At 32.6% G+C, this 24,799-nt stretch overlaps 2 protein-coding genes across 5 annotated transcripts; one reads left to right on the forward strand and one right to left on the reverse strand.

Annotated features, from left to right (window-relative positions):
- Window positions 1-202: 202 nt before the first annotated feature.
- On the forward strand, window positions 203-14,525 carry LOC148611734 (uncharacterized). Of its 2 annotated transcripts, XM_088592581.1 has the most exons (16): window positions 203-266; window positions 768-913; window positions 1,346-1,426; window positions 1,773-1,902; window positions 2,323-2,525; window positions 3,139-3,279; window positions 4,378-4,592; window positions 5,964-6,167; window positions 7,237-7,398; window positions 7,652-7,816; window positions 8,154-8,258; window positions 8,747-8,948; window positions 9,151-9,419; window positions 9,962-10,113; window positions 11,547-11,658; window positions 14,282-14,525. In XM_088592581.1, the coding sequence occupies exons 1-15, from the start codon at window positions 223-225 to the stop codon at window positions 11,650-11,652; spliced, it is 2,325 nt and encodes a 774-aa protein (XP_088448707.1). In that variant the 5' UTR covers window positions 203-222; the 3' UTR covers window positions 11,653-11,658; window positions 14,282-14,525. The 2 variants fall into 2 exon arrangements, with proteins under 2 accessions (XP_088448707.1, XP_088448706.1); XM_088592580.1 differs by lacking the exon at window positions 14,282-14,525 and having other exon boundaries at window positions 11,547-11,723.
- On the reverse strand, window positions 9,839-24,106 carry LOC148611735 (uncharacterized). Of its 3 annotated transcripts, none has more exons than XM_088592584.1 (11): window positions 23,991-24,106; window positions 23,264-23,573; window positions 22,401-22,535; window positions 22,156-22,257; window positions 18,632-18,712; window positions 16,715-16,926; window positions 15,831-16,068; window positions 14,519-14,936; window positions 14,097-14,230; window positions 13,349-13,620; window positions 9,839-10,043 (listed from the first exon to the last, which is right to left on the reverse strand). In XM_088592584.1, the coding sequence occupies exons 2-8, from the start codon at window positions 23,397-23,399 to the stop codon at window positions 14,878-14,880; spliced, it is 963 nt and encodes a 320-aa protein (XP_088448710.1). In that variant the 5' UTR covers window positions 23,400-23,573; window positions 23,991-24,106; the 3' UTR covers window positions 9,839-10,043; window positions 13,349-13,620; window positions 14,097-14,230; window positions 14,519-14,877. The 3 variants fall into 3 exon arrangements, with proteins under 3 accessions (XP_088448710.1, XP_088448711.1, XP_088448708.1); XM_088592585.1 differs by having other exon boundaries at window positions 14,006-14,230; XM_088592582.1 differs by lacking the exon at window positions 14,097-14,230.
- Window positions 24,107-24,799: the final 693 nt, after the last annotated feature.

Raw genomic sequence — 24,799 nt, forward strand, 5'->3', positions numbered from 1 at the left:
CATAATCAAAGAAAACAACTGGAAATGATGTTGTTAGTTTCCTTAGGAAGCATTTAGCACACTCTGTTTCATTTACATAATGGTTAGTGGTGCATAATTTTCCTTTGAAACATAAATCTTTATGAACACGCAAATGTAATTGAAGTACATGAAGAACATAATAATACCACGCTTAGAATTCCTTATCTAGCATATTGTTACTCATTGATAAGGTTTATAAGAATGAAGTCGTTAACACTATTTCTTTTGCTTTGTTATTCTGGAAGGTATGGTATACTTTTTTAAGTTTTGCAATAAATGGGCCGTTTTGATGACATCCTGATTTTGTCAATTGTTTTACTTTGCAAAACTATTATGATAATGGTCTTGTAATTAGTAACTACGTGATTCATAACGTTGACAACACCTGAGCAGTGTTGTATTCTCTTATCAGATATGACTTAACATACTTGTCAGTATTAAAAAAAAACTTAACTCGGCATACGTCAACTATACTTTACCACAACGCGGCATCTAATCGTAAATGCATTTTAATAATGTTGACCCTTTGCTACAGGACCTACATGCAATCTTATTTTGGTTGATACTAATTATTAATCCATTCAACTCTTTTACTGCAATATTACAAGTCTTTTTTGGTTCCGCTATTTGTTATAAATGTTGACTGAAACACACAAACACACACACACACACACAGAGCAATATATGTGTGCGACAACAAAAACAACATTAATGTTTATCACATTTGTTTCTTGTTTAATTTTTAGACAGTGTTTATCTGCCACTTGCCCAAACGTCTGTAATTGGAACGGGATATGTGATTCCCATGGTAGATGTCACTGTTATGAAGGATATACTGGAAATGACTGCTCCGTAGACTGTGGTTGCTATGGATACGGAACGTGTAAAACAGGTGATTCATCTTCTTTTTTCTATATAAATATTACTTTTTACCCAAATTAAAATATGATCTACTAATTGTTCCATTAAGTTACTGCATGTAGTTACTGAATAGTATAATAAGATTTTCTCAGCGGGCCATTTACAATTGTCAGCTAATAAACTGAAGACATCAACATATATAGATAAAACAAAAAAAAAAAAAAAAAAAAGAAGAAGCGCCGACATGCTGTTTGTCTTTTATAGGTTCAACGATTACTCGTGTAGAGCGCATATTGTGATTCCAGCATACCAAGTCATTTATATGTATTCATAATTCATTCATTTGGCTGAAATCGAGTTTCTCACTTGAAGTTAATATACTAAATTAAGTAATAGATGCCAATAGCTGTTAAGTTGTAAGTGTGCAAAATGGTTTTTTTTTAATTTTGTGCTTTAATTGTAGACAGAACTTGTGCTTGCGATGAAGGTTGGAAATGGTCTCCTGTACAACTCCGCTGTGTATGGAACTGCAACTGTCCTAACGGTAGATAGTTCTAGCAAAAATAATTTTTTCGATCCACACAATCTATGTTTTACTTCCGTTTGTTTGTTTGTTTGTTTGTTTGTTTGTTTTTGTTTTTTTTTTTTGTTTATATTTTTAATGTGTCTATCAGTAATTTAGCTATCTGCGCAGTTGGTTTTTTTTGTTTATATTTTTAATGTGTCTATCAGTAATTTACCTATCTGCGCGGATGGGGTGACATGACGTGATAACATACATTCTAAACAGGATATTAGTACTCATAGTTCTGCATTTCGATGCTTTGATATGATAACGCTCCATTGCACTTTCTTTTTCCATTAAAATACCGTTGGTTACCAACTTTTAGGGGTCGGATGTATTAGACCTGGCGTATGTGGTTGTCAGACCAAATGTGTTCATGGTACCTGCTGGAATGGACAATGTGAATGTTATGAAGGCTATACAGGAAATGACTGTTCTCATTTCAATCCTCACATGTAAGCCCAGTTGAAAATTTCGTTTGTAATCTATGTTCAAAAACTAAATGTACTACTAAGATTATATTTACCATGCGATCTATGTGTTCTGTTGATTCACTGGCTCGTATTATTTCGATTGCAAACTCTATTAAAATAACACGCTTTATTTGTTTTGGTTTTTACGAATAAATAAATCGTTATTACAAAATTACCAAAATGATAGGCAAAATCTCCGGACAATAGCAAAAAGGAATGTCCATATCAAATTGCAATATTAAGGTAAAAACCAGGAGGTTGGAAACAACCGAAATGTCCTAAGTTGGTACAGGCATTTCCGATGAAAATAGGTTTTATACAGAGCGCTATACCCCAGCTACCGGTTGTTATGATGACGCGGTGTCGACTAATGGTATGTTTTCTTCTTGTTCTTTGAGACAGATTGGCAAACAAAGATGTTGCAGTAGGGATGAACCTCGGTGGATTAACCTATTACTCTTCAGAGCTTAAATTCGTCGATATTGCTAAGTTGTCACAGGCATGGATAACTCAGAGAACAAGTGGACCTAATGCACATAAATGGGACACACACGAACAGGACTTGGTCCAGTGGAGATCAGATGGGTACCCTGCATCGCTTCCAGGTTTAATAATTGTTACAGTACTATGCTTTCGAAAAAAAGCTAAAACATTTTTAATAATGATACTCCATATGATACAAGAATAATCTGGTACGATACGATATACAGATATAAGGTCTCCTGTGTCGTGAAAAACTTATGATCAATTATTCTAGGCCAGCATCAACCCAATTTATCTGTTTCCCATTCGGTCGTTGTCACTGTCGTTATTTACCCTGTTGGTTGACAATTTTGCCTCTAAGCAGCATCAACCCAGTTCTTCATTTCACAATTTGGTCGTTGTAACTGCTGGTGGACAATTTTTGTTATTTGTATACCAATTAACTGGTATATACTACAAGAAATTCGAAACTTTACTCGTGTACACATGTGCTTAATGTAAACATGATTGAAACTCATCATTTTTAAAAGGGTTATAATCAGGATTTTTGTAATAATTACAGGATAATTATTAGAATTTGTACTTAATTACGCTTTTTAGCACATCACCTTAACTGTAATCACTACCTACTAATCAAAATTTTCAATTAATTTTTCACCATTTGTTTTGTTGCATGAATAATAATTAATTGTCATATATGAGCTAAATTAGCCAAACTGAAACGGTATCTTTCAGATAACATGAGACTAGGTAAATTAATGTTGAGAAGCGATATTGGAACACATGCTCCAAGAGGAAACTACACATTATTGTATGATGGCGAAGGAGAAATCTATTTCAAGTTAACTCCAAAGCATGTAATATATAATGGCAAAGGTATGAATTACCAGAGTTGCAAGGGCAGCATCAATTCAGTTCTTCTTTTTACAATTCGGTCGTTGTTACCCTGCTGGTGAACAAATTGTTCCCGAGGACAGCATTAACCCAGTACTTTTTTTCCGAACGATCGTGGCCACTGCTAGTGGATAATCCGAGGGTTACATCAACCATGTGGATTTATTCGACGGATTTCCCATCTTGTATACCTTCTTCTTACGAACAAAGATCCGTCAAATATGAACATCCGATGTCGATTACAGGCATATGTAGGACAAAATATTTGTCGACTGAGATCGGGGGAAAGACAAGTTCATATATACGCAAGGCTGTATAAGTTCTACATTGGACTGCTCAATTTAGGTTCCGGTGCAGCTATAAGGCGACATCACTTACAGACAAAATAAATGTATTTTAATACTAATAAGGTCTTCTATGTTAGGATTTACTCCGAAGCAGTATATCCAAAAATCTATGTAAAGAAATCGCAGCGGTAAACTGTGAAATCTCAACCAACTAAGGAGGTGGTTAATATAAAATGTGTTGGTTAAAGAAAAATGTAAATGGTTTAAATAACTCGGTTATATTTATCAGGAAGGTCAGCCGACGCGTGGCAAGTGCCAGATCTATAATCTTGAAGGCCCTAAACATTGAGGCTTCATTGCAGGTATTACACTTGGTAGAACTTCTCGGTGCTTGATAGGGATTCTCATTCTGATATTTTTGTTTATGAATTATTCTGATATACATTTTTGGGGAGAATTTAGATCTTCTAAAGTATTTTGTTCTAATGTTGTTGATGAGTGTTTACTTCTTGAAACACGTGCATAACATACTGAAATTTGCAATATTAATTTGACTGGTAAAAGATAGCAATCAAAGTATATCCTTTTGGTGCTGAATAAGGTAATATTCTTGCTTTTTCTTATGGTTAGAACATCGAAATGACATACTAGAATGCATCAATTTCTTCTTTAGAGTCGTTAAAATTATACTTTTTCGGATACTAATTGCTCTGATAATAGTGAAATTAGCAAGTTACACATTTGAAGGATAGTGAAGTGTTCAGTGGTTTGTATCTCTAACATTTTTTTCCAGGGAGGGTTATAGTGAATTTTAATGAAAGTAGAGGCGGCATCGAACTTGTTTTGGACAAAACTAACCCAACAAACCCCATACGGAACATTCGTCTGATCATGCCTGGGTTTGAGGACCGATACGAACAGTTTCCATTTTATCCACCATTTCTTGAAACTATCAAAAGATACTCTGAATACAGATATATGGACTTCCTGCACACCAATGGACATACAGTAAGTACATTCTATCATCACCTGGTTCTGTAAATAGCTATAGCCCTTATGAAAAGCAGGTTTAACTTGCACAATAGTTCGTATTTAACCAATAGATCATGATGCTGAGGGTTAAATGGCAATACATGGACCGGATGGTCGCTCAAAAATATAAGGACCGAAGAGTAGTAATTTGCCCCACAAAGTATAATGAGCAATTTGCTAAATTATTCTTTTTAAATGTAGTAAATGGTCTGGATCATTCGTGTAGAAGAAAAGCATTTGAATTATGACGCCACGTAATTTGATAGAGAGACAGTCCATAGAATTTTCTTGAGCAACCAACCGGTCCATATATATATGCCATATGACTCTCAGCATCATGAACTATTTCCTGCATATTTCGAAATAAAGACCAATTACACGATGTTATCTGGAACATCCAAATACAACGGGGAACCAGAAACCTATCACTGTGAATAAGAATTTTTTGTACTGTCTTGACATGACCCCTCTTGATAGAAATACAGAAAATGAATAATTATGTACATTTAGTTTTGTATCATTAAAATGACTAAATACGAATCTTATTGTTGAGGAAAAAGTTGCCCATCCCTTTTTAAATTGTGTAGATCAGCCAATGAAACTTGTATATGATTGCCGCTATGTTTGAACAAATATACATCATGATTACATATTCAATGAAACAACATAACAAGTATTCAGTATATCCTTTTACCATCTCACTAGTCAGACTGCATATCTGATAGTGGGAGCAAGCCCCTGTGGTTCTTGTGATACAAGACGTCATTTAATTTGCGACAAGCTCCGAACAACGTCTGAAATTCACTCTAGACGCTGCAATTAGCCTTCTCAGAAAAAAAGAAAAAAAATTTGCAACGTTGGAGAAACAGTGAATGATTTTACGGACGTTATCCGATTGTCAAACGTCGTTTGATTTGAATAATGTCGAAGAATTTCGAAATGCCAGTGTGTAGATGTAAGTAACAGAGGAAATTCACATGTGGAGCTTACCTTTGCCAAAGCCCACTAATTATCAAAATAGATGACGGAAAACTACGTTTCCGGAAAAAAAAAGACAAATCAAAAGTGATGTACACACACGCCCTTGTTATATATGACTCTTATTGACGTAGTTCTTTTTTTCCAAAACAAGAAAAAATAAAACAGAAAACAAAGAACAAAAAAAAAATCCGACAAACCTTAATTATGCCTCATGACAACTGATGTACATGCATTTAAAAAAAATACAAGTACAATTATACCGCCAGAGCATATTGAGGTAAAATTATTTAAGTATGATTTTATTTAGATTTTTTTGTTTATATATTTTGCTTGTGTGTGTTTTTTTAAGTATCTTTTTTACAACAGCCAGAACCAACAACTTGGGATACTAGACGACAAAAAGATTACCATACTCAAACTGGAACTGAAGGGGCCGCCCTTGAACACATGATAGATCTTAGCAACCGTATGGGAACCAACCCATGGTTTAATATGCCACATTCCGCAGACGACAACTACGTCACGCAATTTGCTAAGCTAGTGAAAAATAGTTTACGGGGTGATTTAAAGGTGATTTTATTTACGATTCAACAGCTAAGTACCTGTCTTTTGAATTTATTATAGGTAGGGGAAGTAAAGTGTAAAAAAACATGACCATTGTTTTCTTCAATACAATGTAGGCAGAATCTCTTATTTTCTCTTTTATATATAAATTTCGACGCTTACACAAAGAAAAAAACGTCAAATCAATATTTTCTCAAAATAGAAGGACAAGATAAGAATTTTCACCCCATACCAATCAAATGGTTGTTAGATAGCAGTCTCTTCAGGATTTTTCTTTTTAAGTTCATGCTTTAGACACCATGCAGAACAGAAAGTTTTACTGTCGGTCATGGACAGTTCACGTACGTCTGCCCATTAATTTTTCTTGGCAAAGATTTCATCAACTTTAGCTGTATAATGACGTTTTGTAATTAGAGATGCAGCATCACATTAATGTGTTATAGACTTCGGAAGCTTTTTGGCGTCGCGCATCAACATTTTTTTTTTGCTGGAAAGGCTTTGTTGCTTTTTATGGTTTTGTTAATTTTGTTGAGTAAATCTCAATAACTCTTCATAGGAGGAATTTGAAAATTCAGTAATGGTAACTATACCGGCGTGAATTTTTTGGCTCTGTGCTCCATTTATTTTCTCTGGAAATTAATCGGTACTTTGAAATTTAGGGATAGCGGCCATATTTTTTTTTTTTATATAAATTTCTTGTAGTTTCAATATCTTTTTTCAAGTGGTTGGTTGTATTCTGCATTGCTAAATTTGGCGCAGTTTACAATATTTGTCCCAGGAAACCGTCTTGACCACAACTGGTTTTCTACTTATATATGCATTGCTTAATATACAACTAAGTATACTTAGCAAAGGTCTAACTGTATTTCCAAAATCTGTTAAGAAAATTACCCCCTTAAGAATGGGAAACCAAGTTTGTCACAAAAGGAAAGAAAATTCCCCCTTAAAAATGGGAAATCAAGTTTGTCACAAAAGGTTGCTGACTCGTGTTTTGAGACGGAAAATACCCGTTTATGTCGTTGGGGAATAAATAAACTTTTCATCTAAACAATCATCATGTTTCTTATTCGCCAAGGTCTATGTTGAATATTCAAACGAGGTTTGGAACGGAATTTTCAGACAGACAAAGTATACTCAAGAGGAAGGCATGAAACTACATTTGGACATTCATCCATGGAAAGCTGGGATGAAATATTACAATAAAAGATCAACGGAAATAATGGACATTTGGAATACGGCGAGTATTACACTCATTTGTCTTTATTTATGTATCTTTTTTTATTCCCTGAAAATATTCGCATTCATTTGATACAAAGATATTTTGATGAATAAATCGTGTACAGAAGTTAGACATTGCGGTTTTTATCTTAAGCTAAACCTTTCTTGTGGAATAGAGAAAAACAAAACTGTTGCTTTATTTATTCTCCAACTGTATTTGGAAAAAAGATTAGTGTTCCAATAAAACATGTATGAAAATCGTTTGACTTCAGGTTTTTGGACCAAATGCCAATAGACTTATCCCGGTTTGGGCTTGGCAGACAGGGTACGAGAGCTATACGAATCAAGCATTAGAAGATCTGGGTAACAGAACTCAGAAATATGCAGCTATTGCAATCACAGGATATTACGATTGTGACGACCTCGCCGGCAAAAATGTGAGCTAATTAGAATACAAAACAGACCCAACGTTATTCTTTTTTTTTTATTGTACCTATAGATGAACTCAACATTTCTAAAACGAGTGCCTTTGTTGTTTTGCATTTCCGATCATTCTGTCGTCCGTTTGTTTTCATTCATCGATGACTTTAATATTATAGAGTATTTCAGTCAAATTTGTATCATATTCTTGGGTATATTTCTTTGTGTTAATTACCAATATTATTTCTTCAATAGACACTTCCTTTTGGATAAAATCAATTCTCCAGCTTTATTTAAAGAAAAAAAAGTTCATTCTTTGCTTTGTTCCTGATGGTTTTACTCAAGTAATTACAGGCTGCCAAGATGATGAATATGAGTATGAGACAAATAGAAATGTACTGCAATGATCATATTTCTAAAGCTGAAGCGTCATTCCAACACTATATGGATGTCGCAACGGTAAGAATTACTAAATATCACCACAAAAATATTAATAAACACGAAGTTAATTGTAAATCAACTAAAATAAGATTCAGTCTTCTGTTGTGAAGTACAATGACGCGAAGATGGACAAATTTATCTTTTTTTTTTTCCTTTTTAAAGGAAAGAGACTGTGATTAGTATGGGAAATAGGATAGTCATAATCCGGGCCAAAGACTAGACCGAAAAACAATTAAAACAATATACGTAGCACATTTTATATTTGCAACTGAAAGAACAAACTCAAAGCATAAATTATAAATGAGCAACCAAACTGAAAAACTTTGGAGTATAGACTAAGAGTCCTCTTTTTTCTTGAAACACATAACGATCTCCTCATATGATGTCAATCCCGGGCTAAATCGAAAGAGCGAAATTGCGACATTATTTGTTAATTTGCTTTCAAGGTGGGAGATGGCCAACCCATTTACTATTTGTTTTCTTATCAATGAAGTTTATTGGTTTAGAAACATGGACTGAAACTATTAATGTATGAAGGTGGACCATCTGTCATGGAGGGTAGTGCAATCGGACAAGGTGTTAGTCATGATGACGTAACAAACAAAGCAATAGCGTTTAACAAAGATTCCCACATCAAATCAGTTGTCAACAATTTGATGGAGGCATGGGGAAGAATAGTAGTCAAAAACCCTCAGAATTCTTTTCCAGGTAAAATTAAGAAAGGATTACCTGCTCGTTTTGCTATAATAAATAAATAATGTTTATAAGTAACGGCAACATTGATGTCAAATACCTACCTAAGTAAACTGTAAAAATACCAATATTTGGTTTCACTTTACATCCCTTCAATTGGCATTGCTTATATTTGGCTGAACAGGTCAAATGTATTAAAAAGTTAATTTACTTCTAGGTGGTCTTTTTAACTACTTCTCTTCAACCGGAACGCCAAGTAAATACGGAAGTTGGGGTATGCTAGAGTATACTGGACAGGACCCCGGAACTGTTCCAAAGTACATATCCACACAGAATATTATAAGCAAAAATTACGACCACAACCCAGTAGATATTCAATGCAGTTTTCTGCATCACTCATTTATTGGCTATGGATGTTTCCTTCAAGCTCGTGGTGAGTTGCATTGGAGATGTGCAATGACGGACAACAACGGTGTAACTTGGTCTGTAAGTAGTCTGTGTTGTAACTTTGACAAGAAACTCAATACTAGTCTTGCACAGTTTTTAGCATGTAAAGAATGGGTAAAATGTTTTTACAGCTGAAAATATCATACTGAGTTTTTGTGCACACATATTGTTTGGTTATCTGTTTTATCTGTTTTTCTATTATAAAATTATATGGAAATAACATCATTTATTGAGGCATTTTTAAAAGATTGTTTTGAAGAAAGTCAGAATTTGTATGATATAAAAAATGAAACTCTAATCGTAATTTTTGATTGGATTCGTGGAATACAAATAGCAAAACAAATACGCTATGCCACTACACATAATCTCTACCAAAGCACTTCAACTTTTACAGTAGAGAAACGAAAAACTTGCTGACACTTTTTAAAAAAAATCGTCGAAAGAGAAAACTTCTCCAATAACAATATATATACCTTTTTTATTTGTTTCGTCTCATGGCACAAAATGTAATTTTTGATTCCCTATATCAACACTGTTAGTAAGTTTGTAATTTTGTTCATGCTTTCATATGTTATTTATAGTACTTCAGTGATGTTGGCACTGTTGGTGACACTCTGGTTCTAGATGGATTTAACACTGTTACTTATAATCTCTACGTCCGCTCTGTAAATAAGATAGGGGTGAATAAATATCACAGCATTGATACACGTTCTTCAGCAAATAATTGGACATCGTGAGTGATTTATCTTTTAATTATGTTCTTTTCCCATATCATATTTGAAATTAACAGACGCAACGGTTGATAATGGTTTCAAAAGCGACTAGATCTTGTTTAGTTGTGAAGAAGATGTGATAAAGTCAGGTCATACATATTATTATTTGTGAGAATCACTAGCTTTAAGGTAGGTCATACCTATTATTTTTTGTCTGTAGATTTTTTTAATCATCCTGAAAGCTGTTATTTAATGGGCATACTCAAGGCCCTTTATACGAAAAACAAGTACTATCTTTTAAAAAAAACAGATAGCCGACGCAGTAAAATTTTACTTCTAAAACTCTACATTTCTTTCAAGGAATAACACATGGCACGCAATTTCAAATTTTCGATACAGTTTTTTTTCGAACGCAATTTCAAATTTTCTATATCGATTTTTTGATCGCCACTAAGTTATCAGTATTGGCCAATCGGGAAACAGAATTGCAATCAGATGACTTGCGTTTCAAAAGAAGAGCGTCCCTAAGGTCAAAGGGTAAAAAAGTGAAACTGTACCGACTGCGTCGGAAAAACAGGTTCGAAATAATCGAGCCTTCAAGGATGTTCGCTGGTGCATTTAACAAGGATGTCAAGTGGTTTTTCTTTCATGCTAGAATAAAGCAAGAAAATAAAAGAGGTGGGTCAGTGAGCTCTTTTTTTGAGATTTTAGCATTTGAAATTTTGGCGTGAAAATGATAACTCTCGATTTTCCATAGGTTTTGTCTTGGTATTGTCTTCGTAGGTTTTATCTATCAAAACACTAAAGAAATAACAGGGACTTCAAAAAGCTTCCCAAATAACTTTTTAAGGTGTGTGTAATGAAATTATGAAAAGAAAAGTGGGGGTCACTAGGCAAAAATATTGATGTTTTGAAATGGATTAAACCAAAGTAGTCCGAAAATCTGACAAAATGGCTGAACATGCCCAGCGATCATCCTTAATGTAGATTTTTTTTATTACAAGATTTTATACTGATTCTATAGAGATTTTCTCTATTGTGCTCCGTTTGTGATGCCATTGCGCACCTCCTATTTCGTTTTTCCATCGGAATATCTTTAAGAGTTTTCTTGATGCAAGAATAATAAAGAGAACCGAGATTCTAGCGCAAATCAAAAGAATGTAATGCAGGGAAAAGATCAAACATGGAAAACAGACAAACACAACAAAGAACATAAAAATAAAACATGATTTTGTCATTGGTCGACCAATGAGGACCATCTTGTAATTCCCAACTTCTCTAAAACCACTAATTAGAATTTGATTAAATTTTCCCAGATTTTTTAGTTCTAGTATATGATGCCCTTGTGTACCTCCAAATTTGCTCCAGTTTTGATTTTCTTATTTATGTGGAATGCCCCCATCATCAATATAATTCTGAAATGTTCCATATGTTTTACGTTTTTTTTTTCTAGACGTAATAGTGAAGATTATTACAGAATTATATCGTCCCGATATGTTAACAGGAGGTTACCGAATGGAGTTTATAAAGGTCTGGATACTCAAGCAAGATGTCCGTGATAAAATGTAAATGGCAACGTTAATTTAACTATAGCAATTATATTGAAATAAAGAAAAAATGAAACAATGCATATCTTAAACTAAATTTTTCTCAAAAGCGTGAATAATTCCTCGATTTTCGATTTTAACCAATTTTGGAATGAATTGAGTAATTCATTCCAAAATATTTTGAATGTGCTCAATATCTCGACAAAAATAAAGGTAACATTATCTGCATATTGATGAGAAATATTTATTTTATCAATGAACAATATTCAACCAGGCTTAAGCCTATTTCAAACTGGTTTTAAATGTATTTTTTTAAATATGGTTAGTACATAAACCCTTCTTTTTTCTATAGCATATGTAATATCTCATAGATTTGGGTTGAATTTCTACGGTATATGCTTTTATCAATCACTTGATAACAATTCTAAATAAATAAATCACAAAATGATGGGAGCTATGTATTAGTTTACATTGTAATAATCGGCCCAGGTTACCGCTTCTTAGCTCCCATTCCAATGTCTCGGATCTCACTCTTTTTGACCCAGTTACTATGGATGTAAATGAAGAATTTTTCCGGAACGGAAGTGAATGTGAAAGTCGTCCACAAACGGAATATAATTTTTGTGATTCAAAACTAGCGAATGAAGCAAATATAATTAAATCATTGCGAAAAAGAAATGAAATAAAGTCCATAATAAAAAAACAGGGGCATTCACTGCTATTTATAGATATAAGATTAACTTTTTAATACAATAGTGTCGATATATTATATCAAGTGCAATTTTCACTGTAAAAAGTTCTGTCTGTCACATTATTTAAACATCCATTTCTTTGACGGTAATTTAAAAAGAATAAATGTTTCGTCTATTGTCTATGAAGATCTCTGCTTTGACAATTGATAGATTGAATTGTTGGAAATATTCTTGATAACTCAGGAAACGTACTTAATGTTGACCATTTGATTAATTAAAAGTTCCTTTTTATCTGTATGATAAGATTTTCTCATGAGGTTGGATTATTTACGCTCTCATATGACTTCTATATTACATAGTTTTTTTTTTTGACATTTCTCAAATAACGAAAAGTCAACCTAAGATAAGCAAACACAATATAAAGTTGAATATTAAAATTTTAGATCCCATCAGACAAATACTTCGTTTCATAAAACAATAAAATTTTTGAATGTTGACGTTTTGGTTGCTGGCACAATTGCGATCTAACAGTATTTTGCTTTCCAACATCCAATGATCGTCCTATATATCAATACTTGTACTATAATATTCTAGTTTTGTCGCACGGAGGTTTATTTGTTAAATTATAGAGAACGTCCTCTTCTATTGACGTTAGTAGACCAGGACATAATTTCAAATGGTATACATACTTAATTCGGATATTCAGATATATAGATATAATTGTCTTATTTTTTTTTAATTGTAAGTCTCTGTACTAATCAGGCAAATGGAAAAAAATAGAAATATGCATGTCCAAAACCCACGATCGGACAAAATATAACTTCCCTCAAAATATGCTTTCTCCATTTGAAAAGACCATTATTTCATCTGTGCATTTGTTCAGAAATTTCTCAATAAAATGTTAAAACAATGAGATTTTTGGCAGCGTTATTTGCCCTCAAAATGTTCATGTTCAGTACATTTAAATGAAATGATAACTGAATTTACCAAATGATTTGGAAAATCTAAATATTTACCCTTGATTCTGATGGTGTAAATAGTCAAATTGAACTTTAAAAATGGTGGGTTTCCATACTATGTTCTCCCACTGCCTGATCTTTGTAAAGAATGACACCTAATCTGTCTACTGTTGATGCGTCCGTATATTGCTTGTAGTGCTTTTGTGATTCTAGAAGTTGGTGGTACTTTGTTGGTTCAATCCTGGTACACAACACATGTAGTGCTTTAGTGATTCTAGAAGTAAGTGGTACTTTGTTGGTTCGATCTTGGTACACAACAGATGGTTACGCTATTGATACAATGTGAATGAATTAGTACCACAATATTGACACACGCCAGCAATCACGAAGTTTGAGTTGTAAAAATATTTCGTTCCTGATTTTTATAGTTTTATATTAACGAAAAAAATGAATGTTTTATTGCTTTTTATTTAAAAAATAAGCAAGATGGTTACTTATATCTTTAACTAGAGTATGTTCATTTATTTGCACTTTTATGCTTTTCATTACATTATTTGAATATTACGAAAAAAAATGACTTAAAGGTGTCATGAAAGTGAGAGCCATAAAATTTCTGTATAGGTTCCGTTATTTTTGATTTCATTGTGGCAACGTCGTCGTTTCTTTTGCTGGATAAGACTTTTTGTTTCATCGACTGCAGGACGCTAACCTTACCGGTGCAACTGGTCCATGCTCCCAGTTTTTAGTGGAATCCGAGTTGGTTGCTCATTTGTTTTTGGTTACTTCGTATGTATGATTCAGTTACTTCTTGTTCTTTGCAGTGTTTGTCTGTTTTCCATGTCTGGTTTTTGTCCTTTTGTCTTTTGATTCTTTCTATAAACTTGGTTCCCTTGATTTTTCTTCCACTTGATTGTCATCATTACTATATTTGCTGTTATTCTAGACACAGTAATGAAGAGTATTATAGCACTAATCCTATCTGTTTTACAGGATTGTAGTTTGTCATTGCTGTTGATACTTTCGGATAGTTTCGGGATGAAATAGACATGTTAACAATTAAATAATACATTCATAGAACATTTGTGCTTTTTACCTTATTGAATTATTTTAATGTCCCGTTCAAAATAAAGAGATATTTGAAAAATGAAAAATTTTGTTTAATCTCGAAAATTTAAAGAATGAAAGGTTCTATATTACATATAGGTAATATAAGTTGACAATATTTACCTTGTCATCGACGATATTTTGAACAACTTCTTCTTGTCTGCTATTCATTTAAGCCGGTCTGAGCCCAACAAATCGAAAGATGCAAAAAACACAGAATGAATTAATTATACATTGCTTATGAATAATACTTTTCTCTCAATATCATATATAGTCAATAGAGTGTATATTAATCTATTTGAATGTTCAAAATAACTATAAGATATATGAGAATCAACTGATGCAAATCCACAGGTTAGCCATTATACATATAATAATAATATGTTTTTTTTTAAATATCAATTATCTTGCAGCATACAAGGAATGTGTATTTTTTTAATAGCTGAAGATCCATTTTTATAATTATTTCAATTATTCATTTACTAAAGAATGCTATGCTTATTATTTGGTTTCATTTGCGTTCCACTCAGTCCTTTTGGTCCTGCAAAATAAAATGACACTTAAAATTCAGTCACAACTATAGAAATGTATTGAACTATTTTGACTCGTTTCTTTTACTTTTTATGCTGCAATTTATGAAATGTAAAGAAATGTTAAAAGACATTACATTACTAGAATATTAAACAACTGAAACGTGAAACGTACATCATTTCATAATCATTTATACTTTGACTTGGATTAGGAAATATGAAGTAGTATACCTTTTATTTACACATTACGTATGTATATAATTATTTATGTAACAAATATAGTATCTAATCTACATATAATAAAGCATTTGAATTTATACAAATCAGTCTTTGCTTAAATAAGAGTTCTAAACTAGAAAGTAAAAAAGAAAATATAATATTCAAAAGTTTGCAGTTGCAATCCAAATGTTAATGTGGTTTAGTCAATCTCTCCCTTCTTAGAAAATAGTTTTTTAATTGAGTCTATATGATATTTCAGTGAATTTGAATAGATACATCTTTAGTTAGTATGTTGATATCACAATACATTGTCAGTGTAAAATTTGATTGTAATTAATGATGTCACAGTGTTGTAGTTTAAAGTTATAATTTTCGACTTTTGTGAAATCGACCACATCTCTGTTAAGCAAGCAAAGCGTCAGAAAGATTAAAAAGACACAACACCAATAAAGACAAACTGAAAAACCTGTTTTGTATCATCAATTTGCGCGTAAGGTATATCTTATATTTGGTCAAACTCTTTAGATATAAGGTGTTCTGTAGGTACACCTTACAGGATACAAATTAAAATTTCTAATTTGTATGCTTCCGAATAGAGTTTATGATTATTAAGAAAATACATTAACATTACCGTTGGCATATATTTTATTTCAATACAAGCAGAAATATTTGTTGTTAACTATTACCTGATAACAAAACAACAGTGGTGATAACATCTACACTATCACACTTTTGACTATTTTTTGTACCAAATGCTCCACCTATATACAACATGTGACCCTTTGCTGAAACAGGTTTCCATAGCAAAATCTCCTTGTTCGTGTAAGTATACACTAGGCCACTATGAATTCCGTTGTTAATAGCAATACATGATCCAACCGCATCAAATATCATGCCCTTATTATTGCCACTAGGAACTTTGACCTGAAAGAGCGTATCATTTCAACCAGTATGTAAAAATGTATAATATGATAATATAGGGATTCATGGTTAAAGAAATGTGCAATATTGATATGTTAGGAAATAACATGAAATTAAAAGAAAAAGATAGGAAAATAGCAGCAACTGGAAGAAAAACAAGTTGAGAGCACCAATTACAAAGTAAACTTGTTGTAAATTAATTCCATTTTTAAATAACGATTGTGTTAATTTCAGAAAGGTATCTAAACGGGTTTATGAAAATAAAGTTTTGGGAGTTTTTTTTTTTGCAGATTTCATCTCCAAACGACGTCAAAATATGATGGTAATATTTGATTTACTTCAATTTCACATAAAATGAAATACTTAGATTTATTTGGTTTCTGCTGGAAATTTTGTTGATTTCTACAAAAATAATTATTTAATTGTGATCTCAAAACATTATTTAAATGATTGTACATGTATGTATTTCAAACAAATCACTTTACAAAAATAAGATTATCAGTGTTACCAGCATCGATAAAGAGATAGTAGCCTAACATTTTAATCATATTTGAAATAATGCATTTTTTGATATACCAAAAACAGGCTTCAAATAGTTTTCAGATGATGATTTTTTTTAATATTCTGTAGATAACATACTTTAACAAACCTTTACTGATACTAAAATCTCAGAGACACCATGGCTATTTGGGTACTTCATGGAAAGTTGACTAATACTTGCATCCTTGTTGATGGTAGAATTTCTTCCAAATATCACTCTTGACGAATCTATTGTCCACATAAGAATATTTACCACTCCACTTGTAGATTTGGATGAAACACCCCATCCATCTATTGTACCAAAAATTCCTTGCTTGGAACCTAGCACAACATAAACATTAAATTTCAGATAAAGTGTTATTGAACATATTTTGATACAAAATATAAAAATATACTAATAAGCATATGTAATGAGATAAAATGCATAGGAAGACTGAGATCCAAAACTAAACAATATACAATCGTCCTCAATACAAAAAAAAATTCAATTAACCAAGTCCACCATATGCAATACTTAGAGAATAATACATGGCAAAATCGGTATCGCATGCCGTATCGACAACGAGATACTAATATCATGCCACTCGGGCTGCGGGCCAAAGGGGCTTATATTGGTCGAGTATTTGTCATATACTTGCATTGCACTTTATATTATATATTTTAAAAGGTCAGGAGAAAAGATATTTTGTCAAATCAAATATTCCTGCTTGTGAGATCAATGAATTGCAAATCTGAATGGATTTTTCTTGCATTTCACGTTCTTGTCAATTACTTATATGTTCATCACAGGAAATGAGATATAAGCTATTTCACAGTGTTTATACAGAATAAACAGAATGCTTACTGTACCGATGTGAATTGCCGATAGTCCCTCACTTTTTATTATAAAGATTTTTTTCGTTACTTCAATTGTAGTCTGCTCCTGATTGTAAATCTCGAGAGACGCCGGATAATAAAGAACGGGTTCTGTGCTTTACGGGGTATGTGATATAGGTTTTACTATGCTATACAAGGTAAACGATACGGGTTGTGATACAGACCAACGGAAAGACCTATATTATATGTTAATAAATATGTAATTTCATATTGGCCCTGTATCCCAAGGCATCCCAAGGCTTTAAATATCCTTTTTGTATAAAATGGAAGATTTTTGTTTTTGTGTTTCTGCAGCTTTTAGTCCTGGTGATCGAAGTTAATTAAATCCAATTCTAACTCAAAATGGCGGTGTCAAATGACCGGAAGTTATGATGCCATGTAGGCCTGCTGTGATCCAAATTGGCCCTCTTTTTCATATTGGCCCCGTATAGATGCCCGGTTTGAATTCATGTCAATTGGTCAGTTTTGACATAATTTAACGTATTTTGGGTAGTGGGTTAATAATGGGGTATAGAAAATACGTGTATTTAGAACTAGATATATGATATAAGGAAGTAAATCCTACTGTTTAGGTGCTTTGAATTTTGTGTTACTGTGGGTATTGGTAAACAATTAATGATGTTATTCAAGTCTGACTACTGGGACTTATATGTCGAATCGCGTCCACTATGTCCACCACGATTTGAAGTAATCAGGTCCATATTGTGATTTAGCAATCGTCACAATTAATCGATTACTTTCAAATGGCATACTCGAAACGTTTAAATGAGGAAGTTATTTTTTTTATCAATTTTATCCTTCACCACAAGCCTTGTAAGAAAAGCTAACATTTAACCCATCTTGACAAGCGGTAATTACCATGAAATATATGGAATATCTTTATATACGGCCTTAGGTTTCCTTACCCCGGACTTGACTTTTTATGAGCAACTCGGCGGGTGTTTTTAGAAAAGCAGAGGACGCTTACCCTACCGGTGCACCTGGTCCATGCTCCAAGGTTTTAGTGGAGTCCGAGTTTGCTTTTTGTTTCTTTCATTTCTTTTAATTTATCACTTTCAGTGCATTAACGTGACTATATAGATTAAAAAAGTAAAACTTTATTAAACGTCATACCTATGAGTTAGCTATATAAAAAAAGAAAACGACTTACACCATATGCGTATCCGAATATCATCATAACCGTATATTAATCCAAAGATATCCATAGAAGCCTCCGAATTTATACCGGTCCCTGAAAGCAAAGACAAACGAAATGAAACGAAGCGATGTTTCAGTATTGACGGGTTGTTAAAACCGTAGGTCTCAAGAAGTCAATTGGAGAAATAAATTATTGAATATATATCATTATTTTTTTTTAAATTTATGTAAGCGTGGTCCGCGTAAAAGTTTTAATAGATATCATTCGGAGTTACTTATGTGCACATTACATCATTTTGCATGCTTCTGCTTTGAAAGCGACAGATATGACGTTACCATTGTGTACACCTTTGTTCGTAACATATTTTTCTGTCGTCACAATAACTTGATATTTTGACAATAGTTTATGTATAGGTTTGCTTTACCGTGATTAGATTTACCACTCGAAGAACACCTTCTTAGACGACCCCTTTTATGTATTATAAAACTTTTCTTCCTACTATTCATCACAAAAATAAATATTAGACATTAGCTTTATATAGATGTCAATTATCGTATGATTCGATTTGAGACTCGAGAAATATCGATCTTTTTATTAATCTATATTTTTACAGTACGGTTTGATTACATTTTTTTCTCTATAATGACAAATTACATCTACTTGACACTGTGACATAATGTTTCAATGTGTATGCCATATAGTTTTGGTTTGATTTAAGACTCGATCTGCATCAATTTCTTATTTGCCAAATTTATTTAGTTTTTGACAAAATGGTTTCAGCGTTGGGGAGCATGTCGAATAATTTTGTGTACTCTATTTTTTCTAGTTAAAACAATATAGTGCTGCGGACATGTATCAAATGTTTTTTTTTCTGTTATTCAATAATTGAGCGCTCAACAATGTTAGTTTTGATGAAATTTGAACGAAAAATAGGATATCCATAGTCAAGACAAAGCACCAAAAAATACAAAAATAGTCATAAGTATAACATATATAAATTTAAAAACATAATTAGCAACCCAAGCTTGATTAAAAAACGTGGTGTTTGGACCAGGTTCATTAGTAGGATAATAATTTTAATGCCTTTTCTCTGTTTTTTTTCCTTTAACGCCCGTCGATCTGTTCTTATATAAATGATGTCATTCCGGATTTGAACGCAGGAGGGAAACTCTGGCTTTGCTTAAAAGTAATCTAGTTTGTGACGATGAAAAAGAGAACGTTACAAAGATTTTTTGGTAATGAATTATTTGAAATAAAATAGGCCTTTACTATAATAAAGACAAATGAAAAGTTTTCAAGTTATGAGTGGCTTATTTCCGATTCTTAGGTTTTACTGCATCTTCTCTAGGCAAGGGTTACGGTCCTGCCCCTCCCATAGCATGAAAGGAGGGGGCAAGATCATGACCCTTGGCTAGTGAAGATGTTTTTGCAGTTGTGATAAATCCCAGATTCAGTTTAATTTTATTGGTATTAAGATAATAGCAAATCAGAATTCGCGACGTGAACCATGAAGTGGCTTACTTATTCATTCTTTATGTGAAATATGACATTAGAAGTAACGCACAATTCAATGCATAAACCACATAAAACTGCTCTGTACAAGTATGTCTACGAAACGAATCCTCGCCTCGCATTTTTTGTTTGAGAATCCCTGATTCATGGTTAAATCTTGAACGTTTTATTTGAAGTTCAAGCATATAAAGACAAACACAAAACAATATGTATGAATTTTGTGTTTACAAAAATTAAATCTCAAAATCTTAAGTCTTTTCGTCAAAACGTAATATAGTCTCGATATTTCACATTTGTCTCTCTTCATAAAACAGGCCGGAAATAAGACGAATTTTCCGAAATCGATTCCGTGTTATAAATTTTAGGACAATTAATAGAATATATATGTGAAAATTTTCAACTTCAAACTCATTTTTCATAGCCCATGTTGCAGATCTAATCAAGAACATTGTGTCTATTTTATGTGTTATTCAGTAAAGGATACTTAGATATACATTGTAATATTCTACGGTGTCTCATCATCTCTTAATCATTGAAAGAGTAATCAAGGGAACAAAGGTTATAGCAGTAATCAAAAGAATGTGATCCAGACCATATACACAACAAAGAACATAAAGTAACTAAAATTATACATACAAAATAACAAAAGCAAATGAGCAACTCGGACTCCACTAAAACTGGGAGCATGGACCAGGTGCACCGGTAGGGTAAGCGTCCTCTGCTTTTCTAGAATAACCCGCCGAGTTATGACCCGTTGAATAAATCAGTTTTCATGGTGCAAATAGATACACCATAACGATTCACGAGTTCATGATGACGACCATAAAACTTCTGTAGTGATGACTTCAATCTTGTAGCATTATAACCCTGTTCCAGAAGCCTATTTGTTAGAGTTCTAGCGCGATACAAAAAGTCTGCGTAGTTTCGGCAAGCTCTGGCATAACGTATGAGTTGTGATATGAACACTCCATACGCAGATGCTGAAGGGATGTTGCCACAGATAAAAGGAAAGTTGACAATTCTGAATGAAAAGGCATCACTAATGCATTAAAATGTAACCAATTTTAAGGGCATTTTTGTTTTGTGATTAAATAGTCAACCCTTGTCGGAAAAAAAATCTTTACATTTTTGAAATTCTATACATATGATCTTTACATGTTATTTGTTTTCCGATACGTACAATGAACGATTTTACTTAAATTACTTTTCAAAGTGTATTGTGGTCGATTGATCTTTGACCCCTCCTCTGATTAATGCAAAATATCAGAAAACTTTACCATTTTTCAGTTAGAAAAGTATGATATTCAAAACAACATTGATTTATCTTTCCATTGACATGTGATACTGAAATATACCCTCTAGGCCAATTAAAGTTCGAAAAATCGTTAGCCGTCCGCAGCACTAATAGTAGTTCATTTTATTTGAACGACTCGAAATTGTTATTGGTGTTCTCTCTTTTTAATTAAATCATGTTGGAATCAAATGATATCGAAGTCTTTGCAATATTGACGTATTTAAACTGCTGATGAAGTAGTTTTTTTCCAAATTAGATAAGTAGTTAATTTCACTTGAACGACCCATGTGGTTTTTATTGTTCTCTCTGTTTAATCAAATCATTTGGATATCAAATAATATCAGTCTTTGAATTATTGATGTCTTTATAAATTAAAAGCAAGAGGTTTCATTCGAGAGCCCAAGCTATATTGAGTGTCTTATCATCATAGCATACCCAAGTTGATAGGTCTAAACTTATCTTTAGGTAGCCAGATAATAAATGTAATCAATTTTCGTTATTGGGTATCCACAACAAATTAGCCCATCAGAAATTAGTAATTGTTTAAGTGGCTACAAGTTTACAATATTGCAGTAGTACTACATAATCATGATTTATATTAAATGGAAAATATTTAGTTTGTGTATTTTTTCCATTATACCTCTGAACTGAAATGCTAATAGGGACAGAATGAACAATGTGATTGGCATATTCAAAAAGTGCATGCTTATTCTTATAATAATTTACTTACCCTGTGCCTCTGATATCATACCATTATCTAGTTTTGATCGAACTGCAACGATTTCAGGGTAAAAACCTACTCTATGCTCAATCTCTTTATAAACGTCCCTATCTGAAAACAAATTGATGAACGATGCATAAGACAATGCAGAAAAAAACTGCAAAACTGCTAGTGAGACAAAGACTGAAAAAAAAATACAAAATAGTCTAATAGTCTAATTGTTCCATGACAATTTGATATCCTACAAATCTTACCTCCCATGTTGAACGTTTTGTTAAACACAGGTGTTGGAAAATCATTCAAAATCCACGCCCTGACTCGAGCTGAACCTGTCATGTAGGGACCTTGTAATGTGACATTCTTTGGCCCAATATATCCTGGTGATGATCCTATAATATTGATTTAATGTATGATAATTGTAACTTGTTTTACTTTTTTCATTTGATATTTTTAAATCAATTATGATCAAATCATACATATTCAAATATACAAAATGGATACATGTTGTTGTCTGCAAGAGGAATTTGAGGAAGGAATAAAGAGTTTTCATTTCACAGCCCGAACGTTTTGAAAAATGTTGTTATAATGAAGGGCTCAGTGACTCCTGTAGAAAATTGGAACATATATATATTATCCGAAGTGGTGGTATAAATAGTACGGTTGTCACCATGATCTTGGTGATCGCTCTGGAATATTTGAGTCAAGAATGACTATACGATTTTTATCAAGAATCAAAACTGGAAATTAGACTTCACCTTTGATTGTTGTTGTTCGAAACGTACTACTCGTCTCAGAGTATTTTATTTTTTGTCTTTCTTGATGTGTTCTTTAACTTTTTTTTCAATGGATTAACCTCTCAGATATCTATATTTTCATTGTAACTTTTGAAATTTTTTTCTCTCTTTTATAGCTATCCATTGTTTCCTTTTTTAAAGATCTGTTAGTATAAGGTAAACAAGAAGAATATGTTAGGAACTTTTCAAAAACATATTAAAGAATTATGCTACGAGAAAACCTTTGTGAACATGATTATGTGAATAAAATATACCCCCAAAATAAAGAAAACAAGAAGTAAGGTAACTGAAATCACACTGCGAGTGAATGAAAAAAAACTTACCAGTAAATGCGATTCCACCTTTGGCAAAATGGTTATTTTTCAGAGGTAACATGAGCAAAATGTGACTGGTATTATATAAGTACACAACTCCTCCGTATGGTGAGTCAACATCATCATCTCGCTGAGAAGATCCCATTCCAGTGAAAAAGTAACTTTTGTTCTGATGAATAATCCTAATTTGTACGTCTGTCTACCTTTACTGGGTATTCGTTCAGATTATGAGGAATAGTCAGAAAAGCTCTTGATTTGTCTTGTGCAACAATTTTGTACCACTTGCTGAGAAAAATTGGTTTTTTTATGTAGCTCGAATCTATAAAAGGATACAGCAGGAACATTATAAGCAAGTACACACAATACATTAAGTGGTATATTTTATTAGTAATTCCCAGAACGTAGAATCTTCAATGGATTGTTTAACTTTTTCTACTATTAAGCGGTTGTTTAATAGTTAATTAAGGCCTAATGCGAATAACTATGTAACTATGTAAAATATTCAACATATAATATTATCCTACCGGTGCACCTGCTCCAAGTTTTTAGTGGAGTCCGAGTTCTTACATGCATTTGTTTGCATTTTGGTTATTTCATGTCTTTTGTTGTTTGTATCTGTTTTCTCTCTCTGGACTTTACCTTTGGGTTATATTCGTTTGATTTCTCTCGAATCTTGGTGTCCTTGATTACTTTACTATTGGACATTATGAAATAGTAAATCACTATTTATATATACCTGCATCAAGGCCTTGAAAGAAACATAAAGCACAAATTGCAATGCACAAACAACAGCTTGACAATAAGGTCTTCATTTTTTCAACGCTATTACTTCCTAGTTCCTAAGACATTTAAATGTAAGATAAATCTTAAAGGTAGATAAATATCTGTTTTGACAGCACTTATCGGGCATTAGAAAATGATTGATAGAAAAGGTTGATATAACTTTGGTGTGAACATCTTTTCGAATTTTTACACCCGTGATATTTGAAATTCCTAAGCTATATTCATATACACGGTTTGTCTTTCTCACTTTTTTTTCATTTTGTTGGCATGATTTTTTCCTTTGTGTCCTAATATTGTTGACAAGTAGGTAACACATTAGATAAACCAAATGATGGGTAACGGATAAAGAAAACAAAGATACGACTTTCCAACTTTTGAAACGCCCGAACTCGTGGTTCAAAACAAAGTTTTGAAAGGTTCATCAAAATAATTTTGTGAATTGTAAGAATCTCAAAATGTTAATAACTGTTCTTCTAGTTTAATGTTTTACATTGAAATGAAGAAATTTGAAATAAATAATTTATATAATTAATATTATTACAAAACACTCTGACATTCATCGTTATGTAATCTATTTCATTTTAGTCTTAGATTAAACTTGTATATTTCGATAATTAACATCTAGTTAACATTTAGATCGTTCTGTAACCTCTAAACAAATAACATTTTAAAGACGTTATCGAAATTGTATGAGAAAAGAAAACGATGTTCCAATGTCAATAATTGACCTTGACGTCGGTTTAAAAATTCTGAATTTATGAA

This window comes from Perna viridis, chromosome 7 (assembly GCF_037379345.1).
Source record: "Perna viridis isolate PV_CMFRI_1.1 ecotype Kerala chromosome 7, ASM3737934v1, whole genome shotgun sequence".
NCBI lineage: Eukaryota > Metazoa > Mollusca > Bivalvia > Mytilida > Mytilidae > Perna > Perna viridis.

Coding starts and splice junctions, on each gene's coding strand:
- LOC148611734 (XM_088592581.1), top strand. CDS start 223: ATGAAGTCGTTAACACTATTTCTTTTGCTTTGTTATTCTGGAAG. Junction 267..767: donor TTGCTTTGTTATTCTGGAAG/GTATGGTATACT, acceptor TTTAATTTTTAG/ACAGTGTTTATCTGCCACTT. Junction 7,399..7,651: donor TAATGGACATTTGGAATACG/GCGAGTATTACA, acceptor GTTTGACTTCAG/GTTTTTGGACCAAATGCCAA.
- LOC148611735 (XM_088592582.1), bottom strand. CDS start 23,399: ATGGGATCTTCTCAGCGAGATGATGATGTTGACTCACCATACGGAGGA. Junction 16,927..18,631: donor TATTCGGATACGCATATGGT/GTAAGTCGTTTT, acceptor ATGTTGTGCTAG/GTTCCAAGCAAGGAATTTTT. Junction 16,069..16,714: donor AGATTTTAGTATCAGTAAAG/GTTTGTTAAAGT, acceptor ACGCTCTTTCAG/GTCAAAGTTCCTAGTGGCAA.